Genomic DNA, 18,192 nt, shown 5'->3' on the forward strand with positions numbered 1-18,192 from the left:
TTTGAATTGCAGTGCCTACACTTATTTCTCTTTATTTTTGTGCTGCTTCCGAAAAGCATGACGTTGCTCTTTGGAATATTAAGTTCAAAAGATTTTGAGTTTTCATATCAAGCAATACATAAAGACAATAAAGAAAAAAAAATTATTAAGCGAATATAGAGGTGCATCAAATGAATTGCCTTAGGTAACAACATTACAAATACTCAATGAAAAAATAAAAAGGGGGAGGGAAAGGAAACAATTATAAAACTATTGCATTAATTAGCAAATATAGAGCTACTATAACGAGAACAATTGTGTATTATAATTGCAATAAACAAAAAAATAGATATAAATATATAATTAAGAAGATAACTATATATCAACAGGTTTCCAAAAAGAGTGATAGGAGTTAGAATTATGACCAATACCAGATAAAGATAACTGAGCTCCTCTTCTTGTAAAAATAACCCATGCCCACCAAGCATGCACTGATAATAACGAAACCTCTTTCCAACAGAATGTAATGGATTTCAAAGCAGCTGATATTAAAAAATGTAAAAGTTTACCTTCTAAGTCATTTAATTTGTGTGACAAAACAGCAGATTTACATATTAACATTTTAAATGAAACATCATTATGAATAGTTAATATATCTTTTTTATAATATCCCAAACGTCAGTCCAAAATTTAACAACTAAAGGACAAGCAAAAAGCATATGTTTTAATGTACCAGGATGTAATTTACAGTGCCAACAAGTTGAAGATTGAAGACGTTTAGCTTGAAATAAACGTAATGTAGTCCATAAACAGTTGAATAAAATATAAGATTTAGTTTGATAAAGTGAGACAGGTAACCAACCAAATATATTGCTAAGCCAAATATCTTTCCATATATCAACAGATAAGGAGAGTGAAAGTTAATTATTCCAAAATACTGAAATCATATTAATGTTGGTTCCTAAAGAATTAGATTTAAAAAAATATATAAAATAGAAACACCATGAGATGATGCGGAAACAGTTTGTATATAAATTGATAATTCAGCTTGACCATTAGAAGGAATAACATGAGGAAATGAATCTAAAATTAAATTACATAAATATTCATATTTGGTAATATCAGACTGAGGTAAACTAAATTTTGTTTGTAGAACATCAAATGAAATGAATGCATTGTTGTAATAGACCTCTTTAAGATAAAAAATACCAGCATTAATCCATGAATACCAAAAACGTATATTTCTATTTAATTTAATGACTGTGCTATGCCATAATGACATGTCTTCTGTAGTAAACATGGGAGATTAAAGAATTGAGTCTAAATCATTAAAAATCAATTTAGTGGATTTAAGAATAACAGATTTATGAAAAAATTGTGATTTATTAGACATGGTTAACAAAGTGGGTAATGGAAATGGAGTAACTATTGATTTCTCGATAAGAAGCCACTTAGGTGGATTATTTAAAGAGGAATGGTTAAACCATATAGAACTATGTTTTAAAATGAAAGCTTTGTGATAAAGAAAAAAGTCAGGTAGACCAAAACCTGCATTACATTTGGGCATTTTTAATTTTATATAACTAATACGAGGTGATTTTTTATTCCAAAGAAATTTGGAGAGAGGTTTATCAACATCTTTGTAAAATTTTTAATGAAAACTGTGTAGGAAGCATGGCTAGGGTGTAAAAGATTTTAGGAGCATTAGTCATTTTAATAGAATACATTCTTCCCCACCATGAAAGGTGAAGTGAAGACCATTTGGATGTTTTGTCTTTAATATAATTTAAGCTAACGTCACAGTTCAATGTTATTGTAGATTTTATGGATGAAGTGAATAGAATACCAAGATACTTCAATTTATCCTTTTGCCAAATAATTTCATTCATAGGTAACATATCAGGAGTAAAATAAACATTTAAAGAAAAAACTTCAGTTTTATTAGTATTCAATTTATAGTCAGACACTGTGGAATACTTCGAAATAATCTCTAATAGGGAAGGGAATGAATATAAAGGATCACTAATAAATAAAAGTATATCATCAGCATAAGCTAAGGTTTTAATAATGCCGTCCTTAACATTGATTCCCTTAATATTAACACAATTTCTTATAGAAGTAAGTAAAGGTTCAATACCTATAAGAAACAAAAGTGGGGAGAGAGGGAAACCTTGTCTTGTACCTCTAAAAAGGGAAAATTGGTTTGATATTTGGCCATTAATAAATAAATGAGCAGTAGAAGCAAAATACAGAGCAGAAATCAAGCGAATAAATGTGTCCCCAAAGTTAAATGATAATAATGTTTGGAATAAGAATTGCCAGTGAATTTTGTCAAAAGCTTTCTCAGCAACTAATGTGAGAATTCCCGATGGTAAAGATGAAGTGGAAGCTTGTTCAATGACATGTAACAGAGTTCTTGTATAGTTAGCAGAATATCTATTCTTCATAAAACCAGATTGGTCTGGATGAATAATAGAATCTAACACAGGGGACAATCTAGAAGCAAGTATTTTAGCATATCATTTACAATCTTGATTAATTAAAGATATAGGGCGATAATTTGGGAAGTACAATAATTTAAAACCTCAGTAAAAGAACCTGAGGTAATTCCTGTAGAACCAAAAAAGGTAAAAAGTTTAAATAAAAAAGTAATAAGCTGAAATTGAAATTCTTTGTAAAACTCAGCAGGAATATCATCGGGACCAGGAGACTTATGTATTTTAAAGAGATTTTTTTGGCTGATAGAATTTCATCTTGAGTAATGGGAGTGTCAAGCCTACTTTTATCTGATTGTGAAATCTTGGGTAAACCACAGTTAGTTAAAAAGAAATCAATCAAGGAGACATAATCAAAATTGGGTTTGTTTTAGAGGGTAGAATACAAATCCCAAAATCCATTAACAATATCATTGTGGGATAAAGCAATTTTACCATTAAAGCCATGAATTGAATTGATTTTTTTATACACAAATAATTAGCTAAAAGTCTGCCGGATCTGTTAGCATTGAAACGATACCTGGCTTTAGAATTAGAAATCTGAATACCAGCTCTTTTGCTAAGGATTGAGTTAAACTCATATCGAAGTTTTTGTAATTTGATTCTATATTGAGAGTCATTAGAAGTAATAAAAAGTCTCTCAAATTTTGCAATTTGCTTTTCCAAGTTTTTAATATTTTCATTAAAGGTTTTATTTTCGAGGGCCATAAGAGAAATAGTTACACCTCTAATATAAGCTTTAAAAGCATCCCATATATTAACCATAGAGGTAGAACCTTAAGGGTTAAGAAGGAATTATTCCTGAATGGCATTTAAGAGCTTAGGCTTATTACGTTCATTAAGAACAATGTCAGTATTCATTCGACATCTAGATTACTTTGTAAAGGAAGAATTTAAATTCAAAACAAAAGAAATCAAAGCATGATCCGAAATATCAATGTTACCAATCATAGGATTAATGACAGAGTTAATTAATTGCTTAGAGACTAACAAATAATCAAGCCTAGAATGAGAATTATGCGGGTCAGAAAAGAAAGTAAAACTTTTTTCTGTAGGGAATTGTAGTCGCCAAATATCAACTAACTGTGTGGTTTGAATAAATGATTTAAAAGCATAAAAAACCTTAGGAGGACGAAATTTATTAAGAGATAACCTATCTAATAAAGGATCAAATATAACATTAAAATCACCTCCAACAATTAGAGGAACTTTTTCCAACTTTAAAACTTCAGTTGTGAGAGTAGACAGAAAAGCAGGATCATCCGCAGTAGGACCATAAACATTTAGTAAAAATATAACTGATTCATGAACTTTAATTTTAACTATGACATATACTCAAAATTGGGCAATGTATTTTTTTTGAAAAAAGAATAGCTACACCATTTATTTTGCCAACTGCAGGAGAAGAAACAATATTATCAACCCACTCTTTTTTCATATAATCTAAGATTTTGTCATCAATATGGGTTTCCTGTAAAAAAACAAATATCTAATTTGCAACTACCTAAATAGTCTAAAATAAATTTACGTTTAACTGGATGACGTAAACCTTTAACATTTAATGAAACTACTTTAATGTTATGAACATTAGTCATGCTAAAAGAGAAAGAGAAAAAAGATCAAGAAGAGGAAAGTAAAAAGTAAGGAAAGAGTATGAAGAATAGTAGCTCCAGAACATTCAAAAGATGACAGCAAAAATGACAAACACAGAGCAACATCAATAACAAGTGTGAAACGCACACGCACTTAACAAGCATGACCAAACTGTTGGAGCCCAGCATGTAGAGAGTGACAAAATTGGTCAGAAATATCAGCTAAAATAAATATTCAAGTAGCAGAGTCAAGTTCAAGTTCAAAAATAAAGTTTATTTAGACCATTTGGTCTTTAAACCACATCTTGTACATTAACATTTAAAAATGTATACATTACAAAGTTATATTTTTAAGCATTAAGAATCATAAAATCCTTAAAAATTCATTTCTAACAGTTTTAAAACAGTAGCAGAGTCATGCGTATCCATAGAATGCTGCGAATGATGTGACTGCTGATCCAGAAAAGATTTTCAATCTTCTGGGCGTTGGAAGTACTTAGAAAAATTATCTCTCCAGATGCGTATCGTTGAAGGATCAAATAAGCCATACTTAAATCGAAGACTACGCAGTTGAGGACGCAAATCGGAGAATTCCTTGCGAATTTTAACCGTCTCTTTGGCGAAGTCTTGAGGGATAACATTTTTATTGCTATTTACCAATAAGGATGGAATTTCACAAGCCGCTTTCCTTATCAAAACCAAATGATGATGATGATGAAGGACCTTAAAAATCATTTGTCGTGGTTTGGTATGATGAGGATTGCGATGGGATGGAATCCTATGCGCTTTATCTATGTCTAATTTTTCTGATAATTTAACATTTAAAAGACCAGGAATCAAATTCTCCAGATATAATCTGCAATTGGTGCCTTCAATATCTTCTGGCAAATAAAAAATATGTAGATTGTATTGTCTGTTACGATTTTCCATATCTAACAATTGAGCAGACATAGGGGAGATTGTAGCCACAAGAGGTGTAAAGGCGTCGATTTTAACTTTGTTATCCTGTATTTTAATGGAGTTATCCGAGACCCTCATCAACATGCTAGCCATATCTTTACGCACATTTTTTATTTCTGACCCAATATTATCAGTGTTGGCACGTAGAGCATGAAGTTCGTCGAGAATTAAGGAAAAAGCGAGTTCACTTGATTCCACCACTTTAGGCTTAACAAGAGGAGGAGAAATCTGTTGTTTCCTTTTATTATTGGGATTTTGTGCATTTTTATTCTCGTTATTCGTATTTTAAATAAAATGAAGAAGTAAATAACTGAAAAGTACAAATAAAGAGGATAAATGCAGAAAAATGCAGCAGAGAAAAGGCTGGTGCAGCAGGCTAAAGTGAACTGTGGGAGTGGTTAGGCCAAAGCCAGGCCTTTTCCTGAGAGCTTGCTCCGCCCCCCTGACAGGAAATCTGGGCAGTACCTTATGAGGAGCTCCAAGCAGCCACTAGAGGGAACAGAACACTGCTCTTGATGTCTTGATAACTGGATGACGTAAACCTTTAACATTTAATGAAACTACTTTAATGTTATGAACATTAGCCATGATAAAAGAGAAAGAGAAAAAGGTCAAGAAGAGGAAAGTAAAAAGTAAGGAAAGAGTATGAAGAAGAGTAGCTCTAGAACAGGCGAAAAAGGAAAGAGTAGGAAAAAGAATATACAGACTAACTTTCAAAAGACGACAGCAAAAATGACAAACACAGAGCAACATCAATAACAAGTGTGAAACGCACACGCACTTAACAAGCGTGACCAAACCGTTGGAGCCCAGCATGTAGAGAGTGACAAAATAGGTCAGAAATATAAGCTAAAATAATTATTCAAGTAGCAGAGTCATGCGTATCCATAGAATGCTGCGAATGATGTGACTGCTGATCCAGAAAAGATTTGAAATCTTCTGGTCGTTGGAAGGACTTAGAAAATGTATCTCTCCAGATGCGCATCGTTGAAGGATCAAATAAGCCATACTTAAATCCAAGACTACGCAGTTTAGGACGCAAATCAGAGAATTCCTTGCGAATTTTAACAGTCTCTTTGGCGAAGTCTTGAGGGATAACATTTTTATTGTATTGCTATTTACCAATAAGGATGGAATTTCACAAGCCGCTTTCCTTATCAAAACCAAATGATGATGATGATGAAGGACCTTAAAAATCATTTGTCGTGGTTTGGTATGATGAGGATTGCGATGGGATGGAATCCTATGCGCTTTATCTATGTCTATTTTTCTGATAATTTAACATTTAAAAGACCAGGAATCAAATTCTCCAGATATTATCTGCAATTGGTGCCTTCAATATCTTCTGGCAAATAAAAAATATGTAGATTGTATTGTCTGTTACGATTTTCCATATCTAACAATTGAGCAGACATAGGGGAGATTGTAGCCACAAGAGGTGTAAAGGCGTCGATTTTAACTTTGTTATCCTGTATTTTAATGGAGTTATCCGAGACCCTCATCAACATGCTAGCCATATCTTTACGCACATTTTTTATTTCTGACCCAATATTATCAGTGTTGGCACGTAGAGCATGAAGTTCGTCGAGAATTAAGGAAAAAGCGAGTTCACTTGATTCCACCACTTTAGGCTTAACAAGAGGAGGAGAAATCTGTTGTTTCCTTTTATTATTGGGATTTTGTGCATTTTTATTCTCGTTATTCGTATTTTAAATAAAATGAAGAAGTAAATAACTGAAAAGTACAAATAAAGAGGATAAATGCAGAAAAATGCAGCAGAGAAAAGGCTGGTGCAGCAGGCTAAAGTGAACTGTGGGAGTGGTTAGGCCAAAGCCAGGCCTTTTCCTGAGAGCTTGCTCCGCCCCCCTGACAGGAAATCTGGGCAGTACCTTATGAGGAGCTCCAAGCAGCCACTAGAGGGAACAGAACACTGCTCTTGATGTCTTGATAACTGGATGACGTAAACCTTTAACATTTAATGAAACTACTTTAATGTTATGAACATTAGCCATGATAAAAGAGAAAGAGAAAAAGGTCAAGAAGAGGAAAGTAAAAAGTAAGGAAAGAGTATGAAGAAGAGTAGCTCTAGAACAGGCGAAAAAGGAAAGAGTAGGAAAAAGAATATACAGACTAACTTTCAAAAGACGACAGCAAAAATGACAAACACAGAGCAACATCAATAACAAGTGTGAAACGCACACGCACTTAACAAGCGTGACCAAACCGTTGGAGCCCAGCATGTAGAGAGTGACAAAATAGGTCAGAAATATAAGCTAAAATAATTATTCAAGTAGCAGAGTCATGCGTATCCATAGAATGCTGCGAATGATGTGACTGCTGATCCAGAAAAGATTTGAAATCTTCTGGTCGTTGGAAGGACTTAGAAAATGTATCTCTCCAGATGCGCATCGTTGAAGGATCAAATAAGCCATACTTAAATCCAAGACTACGCAGTTTAGGACGCAAATCAGAGAATTCCTTGCGAATTTTAACAGTCTCTTTGGCGAAGTCTTGATGGATAAAACTTTTATTGCCATTTACCAATAAGGATGGAATTTCACGTGCTGCTTTCCTTATCAAAACCAAATGATGATGACGAAGGACCTTAAAAATCATTTGTCGTGGTTTGGTATAATGAGGATTGCGATGGGTTGGAATCCTATGCGCTTTATCTAGGTCTAATTTTTCTGGAAATTTAACATTTAAGAGACCAGGAATCAAATTCTCCAGATATAATCTGCAATTGGAGCCTTCAACATCTTCTGGCAAATAAATAATACATAGATTGTATTGTCTGTTACGATTTTCCATATCTAACAATTGAGCAGACATAGGGGAGATTTTAGCCACAAGAGGTGTAAAGGCGTCGATTTTAACTTTGTTATCCAGTATTTTAATGGAGTTATCCGAGACCCTCATCGACATGCTAGCCATATCTTTACGCAGATTTTTTATTTCTGACACAATATTATCAGTGTTGGCACGTAGAGCATGAAGTTCGTCGAGAATTAAGGACAAAGCAGGTTCACTTGATTCCACCACTTTAGGCTTAACAGGAGGAGGAGAAATCTGTTGTTTCCTTTTATTATTGGGATTTTGTGCATTTTTATTCTCCATATTTGTATTTTAAATAAAATGAAGAAGTAAATAACTGCAAAGTACAAATAAAGAGGATAAATGCAGAAAAATGCAGCAGAGAAAAGGCTGGTGCAGCAGGCTAAAGTGGACTGTGGGAGTGGTTAGGCCAAAGCCAGGCCTTTTCATGAGAGCTTGCTCCGACCCCCTGACAGGACATCTGGGCAGTACCTTATGATGAGCTCCAAGCAGCCACCAGAGGGAACAGAACACTGCCCTTGATGTCTTCAGCACCAGAATAACACCCTCACAGCCGCAGGTAGGCTTCACAGAGCTGCCAGGACTGTTTTAGGAATAAAACTGATGAAAATAGCTGAAATTCGGCGATTAAAAACGGCCCCCAAACACGGCGCTCACATTGCGGCGGCCATCTTGTTTCGGGCGCTCGCGCGAATCCTGCTCTTTGAAATATTAATACCTGTTGGTAAGCAATAGTCTACCTGCTTCCGCATCTCCTGGAGCTCATGTCCAAATTCCCCAACCACCTTCCCTTAGCAGCGCTGACTGCTTCTGAAGCATTAACCAATCTACATTTGTTTCATGCCATTTGCAATGGGTTGTTTCTATGCGGCTAATGGTTTGTGCCTTTATCTGGATAGAGTGAGAGTATGTGAATCAACATTTTTTCATAGGTATACAGACAATAACTGCATTTATTGGAGTTTTTTAAGCCTACAAACCGGAGAAATTAATTGTGAACCCGTTACCAGGAGGGTGTTTTATCTTGAATGAAGCAGAAAAGAACCCTTTCTGTAGTTTTGTACGGCCACAGTTAATTGTATTGTAATTTATTTTTCTCCGGAATTTTAATATAGCGAACTTGACCCGAAGGTATCAGAGCGCATTACATCAGCACCTGTTGCATTACACAAGGACACATTCATTTTTGTTAGGCAGAGGAGATTAAGTGATTTGCCCAGAATCACAAAATGTTGAACATCATTGCCGAGTCTCGAACCTGGTTCCCCAGATTTGAGATCGACATCCCTAGCCGTTAGGCCACATCCGCTTACTACCCCTGATAAGTTGCTGAAGTGCTTTTTCAGCTAGTAGCATGTTACTCCGGAACACATATAGGATTAGTGGTGAATTAGTATAGTGAAAATATGAAAGTAATTTGAGCGGTGGATATATTAGTCTGCTATTTGCATTGAGAAGGATAGTGGAGGGATAGAATAGGGAAAAGGTTTGAATTTATATAGCGCTTGCTACCCCTGATGAGATGTTGAAGCGCTTTTCGGCAAGTAGCATGCTACTCCGGAACCCAAACAGGATTACTGGGAAATTAATATAGGGAAATATGAAATTGATTTGAGCGGTGGACATGTTAGTCTGTTATTTGGATTGAAAAGCAACAGTGGAGGGATAGAAGAGGGTAGGGTCTACAGTTTATTTTTGGAGTTCATAGCAGTAGTAAGGGGTTTGGGATGAGTAAAGGGGAGGTGGAGGGGGATGAGTCAGATGGAAGGGTTTTGAAAGGCTTGTTTGGGAGATCTGAATAGTAAAAGAGGTATGAAATGATGCAAGGAGGAGTAGAGGAGGAAAAAGTCTAGAAAGGGTTATTTTGGGGATCATAGTAGTGATGTGGTGTTTAGGGTGAATGAGAACAGTGGAGGTAGAGGATATATTGATAGAGATATGGGGTGGGAAATAGGGTAGTGCATTGGTAAGAGAAGTAGAATAAGGTTTGAGATGAGTCAGAGAGTTGATGTAGAGGATATACTGAGAGTGATATAGGGTGAGAAATAGGGTGGTGCATTGAAGAGAGTAGTAGAGTGAGATTTGAGATGAATCAGAGTGGAGCCAGAGGATATAATGCGAAAGATACAGGGTGAGATATAGTATAGAGTAGTGCATTGGATATACTAAATTAGAAGCAAAGTAACAAATATTAAGAGACACAAGTATACTGAAGGGATTTACATGTGCAAGGAAGGGAATATATGTGGATCAAAGCTGCATTTAACAAACTCTGGCTTTCAAGTGTTGCTGCACTCAAACATTTACTTTTTCTTTTTTTTGTAATTCAAAAGTGAAGCAATTGCAGATAAACAGTTTTGATAAAAGATGTACTTATTTATGCAGTCGCTTATATACAGGTTAAAACATAAAATAATGTAACTATAAGTAAGATGTACATTTTTAAGCATAACGAATAAATATCTATATTTTTTAAAAGATAATTATTATACATGTTTATGCAAAGCAATACACGTGTGTAGGTACATATCTATAGTCCAAATGAATGCTTATATATAGAGGGATATGCTGTATATTTATGTTTCACTATTTTTGTTATGTGGGGAAGAGCCAATTCTTGACCGCTTTTGCTGTCTCGCTCCAACTATGGTTTTCCCCCAAAAATCATACATAGTATCATTAGCGGCTTCAAGCATTGCAAAGTGGTGAGGTAGGGAACGGGGAATACAAACAAGAAGACATAATTAAAAATAAATACAATTGTACTACCTGTCGCTCCGGCGGCAGCCGCTGCCACCACCTTGCTCCTCTCTCCCAATCCTCGACTCTGTCAGCTGGTGCACACTGCGCAGGCTCCCAGATGCCAATCCCAGTGCTTCTCCCATACTGGAAATAGTATGAGAGAAGCGCTGGGATTGGTTTGAATGCCCTGGTTCGGCACTCAGACAGGGACTGGGAGCCTGTCCGTTCTCCACCCAGCTGTACAACACAGCCAGATGGAGAAATGCTAAGTGCGTATGGTGGTTTGGCCGACCCGAGACGGAAGACCAAACCGTCATGCACATTTATGGTGCCCCCTATTACTCCTTCTCCCTGCTCCAAATTCACATAGCCCAGCGCCGCCACCCTAACCTGGCTCCATAATAAAAATGAAATGATAATAAGTTAACCTTATTAACGTTGTGTTATAATGTTTTTCTTCCTTTTATACTGCTCAGCGATCAGTGGGGCCGCTGCTGCCATAGTATGCATACTTTTTGGTCAGCAAGCTTCATCTGCAGGTCAATTAAATTGTTATTCACATTTGCTCCCATCCACAATAGCCTACTGCTTATGGGCGATGAGTTAGACCTCTGTGTGCATTGTGGCCCTTCACTTTGTATAACTGCACTGAGCCTGTGTACATTATTCAGATACCTAAAAATAGTTATCTTTTCTGTGACAACTCTGGTTCACATTGTGTTTTATTGTATTTATTTTGTATATTAACTTTATTTACCAGATATTAATTTTGCACTTAATGTGCCCAGTTAAATGAGGATTTATCTTCCATTCAATTTTTGAAGTTGCTTGCATAAAGTGTTTAAGTAATATTGGAGCTGCCTACAGTTTGTGGTGGTTTATTTTTGTCTCCTTTACAAATAATTAGAATCAAATAATGGCAAAATTGATAGCCATGTATTTTATAAAACATCACTTGTAAAACAGCCATACCACTAAATATTTTTAATTTTACAGTTGGTCTTGCAAGCATTTGGTGGCCACATTTAGGGGGCTGCACATGTTCCATTTCATTGTATTGCATATAGTTCAAATACAAAATGTAGCAAGTGCACCAGCATTTCAAGGCCAGATTTATTGGATTGTCAATGTTTGTTTTCATTTTGTGCTGTTCCATTAGCAAATATCTGCTGCATTCTTTAGAACAATGTATTTGTCTGTATTCCCTTAAGTTGCCCACATCTGAATTTTACATCGTTATTTATGAATGTGCCTATATCCGAAGTAGACGTTTTTATGAAATTGAAAATGTTTTTCCTCACAATATGTGGTAAATGTTTACAATTCACCAAGGAGGTCGGTAGGTTGTGCTGCACTCAGCCCTTATGGTCAAGCAGACATCGGAGGACAGGCACCAGCGATTGCCTGGTACATGACCTGGGATGTTGTGAGCACGCCTTGCTGCACCGGTGAAGTCAAGAGGGAACCCTTGAGTGGATCATGGGATAGAGTTACCCCAGCCTGGTAATGTGGAGAGAATGGCATTATCTGGCCATCCGATTAAGAGGATGTGCTATATTTAATCGTGCATGGGGCTGTCGGTGCACTAATCTGAATCCTAATGCCGCACCAGGCAAGCGGCCATGACTGTACGCGCATTGCTGTAGAGCTGTGTTTATTAAACAGCGCCTGCACCGTGCATTCTGTTCATTCGAAGGCTGTGGCACTAGATGTCTGGAGAGAGGGGAGGCCTGCTTTATGATTAGTTTAATCAAAATCAATTAAGACAGTGGTCCCGTGACTGCTAATGTATGATTCCCTGTTGGCTGAATGCAAACAAACTGTTGGGTTGATGTCAAACCTTTCCTTTGATTGTGGCTACACTTCGAAATGGCCCATCGCAGCAGCTGATGCTAAGTATAGGGTTACTTGGCAAGGCTTCAACCATTCCTCTGCAGCGGAAACAATCTTTGAATGTCTCCACAGAGACAGCCATGATGCTTCCTCGACAGCTGGATGCATGTAATACAAGCCCTAGCCCCTGCCAGCAGGTCACAGTGCAAGTGTTAACTCAGTGTCATGTGGAATGAATGATTTCCCCTCATTGTTCCTGTTTCTCACCTAGGTCTACTACGCTCTGCGTGAAACCGCTGCCCTGTCTACGGTCCAGACTGTGGATTGCCTTAATGCCACCATTGAATGCGAGCAGCCTCAGCCTGACCTCTACAAGTAAGGCTTCACAGACTTCTGATTCCTTTATGCAGCTCTTAGCTGCAGGTGCATGTGTCCTGTTCTCTTCACTGGTCTTACATCCTACAGTAGGCATTGGTTCCCTTGGTAAGTATAGATCACAAAAGAAAATGGATTTTCTACGTTTATACTACATGATCTGGTGCTAGGTACCTGCACAGGTCCATGGGAGAAACATCCAGCCTTTGCATATAATATGCCCCAGTCTCTCCCAGATGAAGGATATTCCTTTGCACATTTCAAGGTTTTAGAGTCCCAACCCAACCTTGGCTTGAGCACAAAGGCAAGCGCCACGCCCCTCTTGGTGTCAGGCAATGAAGGTGTGAGCTAGCCCCTCAAGAGTGTCATATTTGCGTGCTTTCTGTGGGATTGAGGAGAGGTGCAGGCAAAGTTTTAGTTTGCAGGAGGCTAAGCAGTGAACTGACCTCCTTCCGTAGGGTGGTGCGCTTAGTTAGGTGGTTAAAGCACTACAAGAAGCTTAATTCAACAGCCAACATTGTGGAAGTGATGCAACATCATCCAGAGCCAGAGAAGGTCTCAAGAAGTGGCAGATACTTCTTCTTGAAGAAACGCCGTGCCTTAGACACATTTCTTTATTTGACAGGCGTAGATCTCCTGTGCAGTTACTTGAAGGTCATTTGAGAGTACTTGGGTTATAATGTAAAAATACCGTAGATTGTTTTGCTGCAGTCTGTAGTGGTGGTCCAATTGTTTAGCCTAAAGGTGAAACTAGTGGAACTTCTCCTTTTTAAGCCACAGCTTCAGACCGCTTCACCTGTCACTGATTGGTCAGACCTGTTGTTTCCAATATGCGCTTTGGGTAGCCCCTTGCTCATGATTGGTTGGCCTTGTTGTATATCTCAGATGTCTTCTCTTGAATTACGAGCTTCCTTCCTTATTCATGTTTGTCCTGCCCAGGGACATTTTGTTCTCAGTGTTCTGATTGGTTGGCTTATATCCTTCCACTTCTAATGTTGCTTGCATTCATGAAACTATTTTTTTTCTTTTACTTTAAGCACCCTATGTGAGTGCATGTGTTTTCCTGTAATTTGCCCTGTGTGTTGCTTCCCCCTTTATCAACCCCTGCACTCTCAGTGATACGCTCTCCTGCCCCCAAAGCTTGTCCATTGCTTCCCCACCCTTACACTTTCCGCTCATTTTTTAAATAATATTCCCGTCACTACCGCACCTCCTCACTTGATGCTTCCTTCCCCACCCTTTCCAATATCATTTTTTGTTTTACTATTTGTCGCCTGACAGACTATCAGTGGGTGTATATCATAAAATGATTTTTTAAATCATTTTAAGATGTCCATCCGTAAGGAACATGGGCATGCATGTGTGGTGGACATCCAGAAATTGGTTTATATAATTTTAACAAACCCATTCAAAGACAGCCGGCGCAAATGCACATGCTTCCACTGAGGATATCGTTGAGCTGGGTTTATTAAAATATTACAAATGCATTGAAAGATGGCCTCTGTGAACGTGTGTGTAACCACAGTACCCACCTTTGAGCTGCATATACATTCAAAGACAGCGGTCGTGGATGCACGCACATCTACATTAGGCATCTTTGAATGCATTTGTAATATTTTAATAAATCCTGTTCCAAGAAGGCTCTTTGAGAAGTGTGTAAATTTGTGTTGGTTATCTAATGCAAAAAATATTGATAAAGCCTGTAGATTTCACTGATGAGTCCTATTAAGTTTGTTAATGCGTGTTTCTTTCATTTTGCCTTCAGGCCTACATTTGGGTTTGAAAAATAACCTAGAACCCACTCTGCAGGTGGATTAGAGATGTGGAAAGCTCTGTCCTTTATGTCCACCCAGCTTCTGAAGCTTTTAAAGCCAGAGTTTGTACATGTTTATTTCTTGGTCAAGGTTTAATGACATAGAGGGAAGTGATGTACGCACAGGGCAGCTAACTGGGCATGCTACTTATTCATGATGAAGATCATCTTTGACAATGAATTGGTATATATCTCGAAGAATACATGAGAAATTGATTGAGCATTGCATACAGTTGTTACAAACTGAGGAGGGTAGCAGCAGCCTTGAAGGTAGAGTCAGGTACAGCAAGGAACATACATTCACAAGACTCCAAAGAAATGTTATAACTGGCAGATGTATTGAGCAAAATTAGTCGAAGAGGTGGAAAGTACAGGTTGGACTGCCTGAGTTCTCTATGATAAAAAAAATCCATCCATTTGGGTGTTTCTTCCTGTAACAAGCAGTCAGCTAACCGTTTTTGAAGGACGGTCGGTTGTATCAAACTCAGTTTTATCATCTATTAAGAACAGTGCACAACCACATCCCTCATCTATATCAATCTTAGGTCACCTCCTGGAAATCACAGTGTGTTCCTTCCCCTTGACAGGATGTAAACCAGCTTGGTGACTGTTGAGGTAATCATTTTCTCTAAATGTTTGCAGTTTTATGATTTGCAGCAATTTGGCTGGATTAGTTAGAAGGAAGATTGCTCTATTAACCAGATAGCTAACATCTAAAGAGGGTGTTTTGAAAAAAAGGTGAATTTTGACAGGTTCAAATCGATTTGAGTTACAGAAGAAAAATGCCAGTCTTGAAGGAGCAATCAAAGACTTCAGGAAGGAATGGACTAACTTTCTGTTTAATTGTTAATTCAGTTTTACAAGAGCGTGGGTCTCAGTGAGTCATAGGCTAGGTCTTTCTGGACCAGGGTCTGTGCATTTCCATACAGGTGTTTCGCCTGCTTTTCCCAGCTGGTGTTTATATCTGTTGTGTGCAGACTGTCCATATCTCCATACCCAGACTCTCTTTCCCTCTCTCTCTTTGTCCCTGTGTGCCCAGGTATCCTGGTCCCAGTGTACCGCTCTTGTTTCTCTGTACATGTTTGTGTGCTCCTGTGTCCTTGTTGCTTTCTCCACATGGACATGGCCATGCATTTGTCTTCCTGTCCTTGCTTTTACTCGTCCGATTTTAGGAGAGGGTTTCTATCAGCAGGCCCTTCTCCTAGCATGATCCAGCAGCACCTTGTCCCCATTGCCACTTACTCTGCTGACCTACCATAAATGTCTTTCACTACCTGGGCTTTCACTCTGTCGGTAAGAAGCGTACACGTTAATAGTGCAAAATTATGGATAAGGAAGTGACTCCAATAGGTTAAAACCTGCCAGAGACCGAAATGTATAAAACCAAACTTTTTTAAGCATAGTCCCATGATGCAGCCATTACCCCACTGTGGATCAGCATAAGGGTCTTGATGTCTCTTTCTGTTCCTCTGGAGGTCTTTGAGCCTAGGCTTCTAGCAGCATGTGCATGTTCCAGATGCAGGTGGCACTGCTTTCAGAACTGCCTTCCATTTCTCTGGGCCTCAGCCAGTTGTACGCCTATCGTTGGAGGTGGTAGCACATATTGACTGGTGATTCACTGAGGGGTAGTGGTAATAGTGACATAGTGCACTTCGAGGGGAGTGCTGCGTTGAGATATGTGATGATGTAAGTAGACAATGAAGTGAGTGGACTAGCAGTTATCCCTTTGGCCTCCGACCCCCAGTTTCAGAGCACATCCTGGGGCTGTTGTCTGCCCTAATGCCTGCTACAGTACCAGTGCTTCGCTTCCATCGGAGAAATCACAGCCTCTATTTATGATCCTGCCTGTGGATTTAGAAATGTGTTAGTCGTGATGTAGCAAATGTACTGTGCAACTTAGCTGCAAGGTCCCCAGTGCAAGGGGAGGCTGGAAAGAGAGGAGGGGCTCATGAGGGAAGGTGCACCTGATAGAGCCTCTGTGTTTTTGGAGCTTAGCCACAAAACGATTCAGGTGTCTCCTTCCTAGGGAAAAGTGCCCCCTTTATGTACACTTCAAACTATTACAGTACTCTTTGCTTTGGACGAAGGCATCATATTTGTACTAAAGTAAGCAAGTTAAAAGCGTCATTATGATAAGACTAAGGAAGTGAAACAAGGGTTCCTTCTCGTCCCAATGCTATGGAGCAGCCACACTAAGCGCTAGAGTTACACCATAGATCCTCACATGGTACACTGGATATGGTTCAATGTAAAGCTCTCCTGTTACTTTAGGCGGATGGCGGCTCCTCGTTGAGGGAACTGCAATCACCTTGCAGCCAGCTTTGAGAAACCCTTGGATGAAGGCAGAACATACAATCAAGGAACACGAAGAAAAGCAAACCTTCCGCAAATGGAATCGCAGGGTTCAATAGGATTCTTGGAATTAACCTCACACCTCTAGTGCTTTGCGTTGTTTGATGGGGTGATTTTCCTGGCATTTTTTTACTTGCTTCACAATCGATCCTCCAATGAAGTGTTTTGAAATGGAGCTTCGCATGACCAAGTTCTCTATGTGCGGCGTGTATCTGTCAATGGCAGACGGAGGTGTCCTTGCCATCGTCATCTATGCTCTATCGTATATTCTTCTGTGGTTTACAAGTGTTGAGGCTTATGCCCTTTTAAACATTAACATGCCAGTGATGGCTTCCATTAATGTTTATCCGCAGTGGCCTTACAGAGAGGGGCTGTTTTTAGATCCGTGACGCCTCTAGTGTTCTGTGCGTGAAATGGGGCAGAGTCCACATGTCACACTTCAGGTACCAAGCCACCCTTAGTCTAAATGTATCCTTCCCAGGGGGTCCACTTCTCAGAGGATGACTGGCAACTGCTGCCCCTGAGTGCTCTTGCGTTTAAGCCTATGCAGCATGGAAACCTGTGCCTGTGACATCAGGAGTCACCGTAATAAGAAAATGGCATACTTGCTCTTCTGTAATAATCATTGACAGTAGAGTTGTGAAATATAGCCTGCTGCCAGAGGCTAAAGGCAGCGTCGATGCATGCTTTCGAGGGGACCAGCAGCTGACACTTAGGCTGTAAATAGGAAGCCTTTGAGCTTCATGGCCTTTTTCTTCCCCTAAACATCCACACCGATTGCCTGATACGGAGTCACTGATGGGATTTTTCTGGAGTTTACAAAACGAGAAAAAAACTGATCCGTGGAGCTACAGAAGAATCCTGCTATAACCAGTGGCGTAAATTTCTAAAACATGTTAGTAAAAAATTCAGCTTGTAATTAAGTTATTGTACGTGACAGGTTACACATTTATGCTACATATACGCCGTCTGATGAGCTCGTTAGAAGTAAAAAGAGGACAATAATTTGTGAAGGAGTTAGGAGGGGTGATGGCGTGTCCATGCCATCCATTGTTGTACAAATCACATTAGAGTTTTGTGTCTTCATAGAGAACTACGTCTTTTCCCTCATTCCTGCTTTTGGTCAACCTGATCATTGAATCAAGGTATTATTTTGATTCATTAGTATGCTTTGTGAACTTTTGCACATTTTCTGAAATATGCCAATACTAGATCG

At 38.5% G+C, this 18,192-nt stretch overlaps 1 protein-coding gene across 5 annotated transcripts in view; it reads left to right on the plus strand.

The window, feature by feature from the left end:
• Positions 1-18,192, plus strand: part of ATP11C (ATPase phospholipid transporting 11C (ATP11C blood group)) — an 804,025-nt gene that overhangs the window by 403,676 nt on the left and 382,157 nt on the right. For all 5 annotated transcript variants that reach the window (XM_085607959.1, XM_085607958.1, XM_085607957.1 and 2 more), the window contains exon 7: positions 12,708-12,811. In XM_085607959.1, coding sequence (XP_085464085.1) covers positions 12,708-12,811 — 104 coding nt within the window. The remainder of the gene's footprint in view (positions 1-12,707; positions 12,812-18,192) is intronic.

This window comes from Triturus cristatus, chromosome 5_2 (genome assembly GCF_964204655.1).
Source record: "Triturus cristatus chromosome 5_2, aTriCri1.1, whole genome shotgun sequence".
Taxonomy (NCBI): Eukaryota; Metazoa; Chordata; class Amphibia; order Caudata; family Salamandridae; genus Triturus; species Triturus cristatus.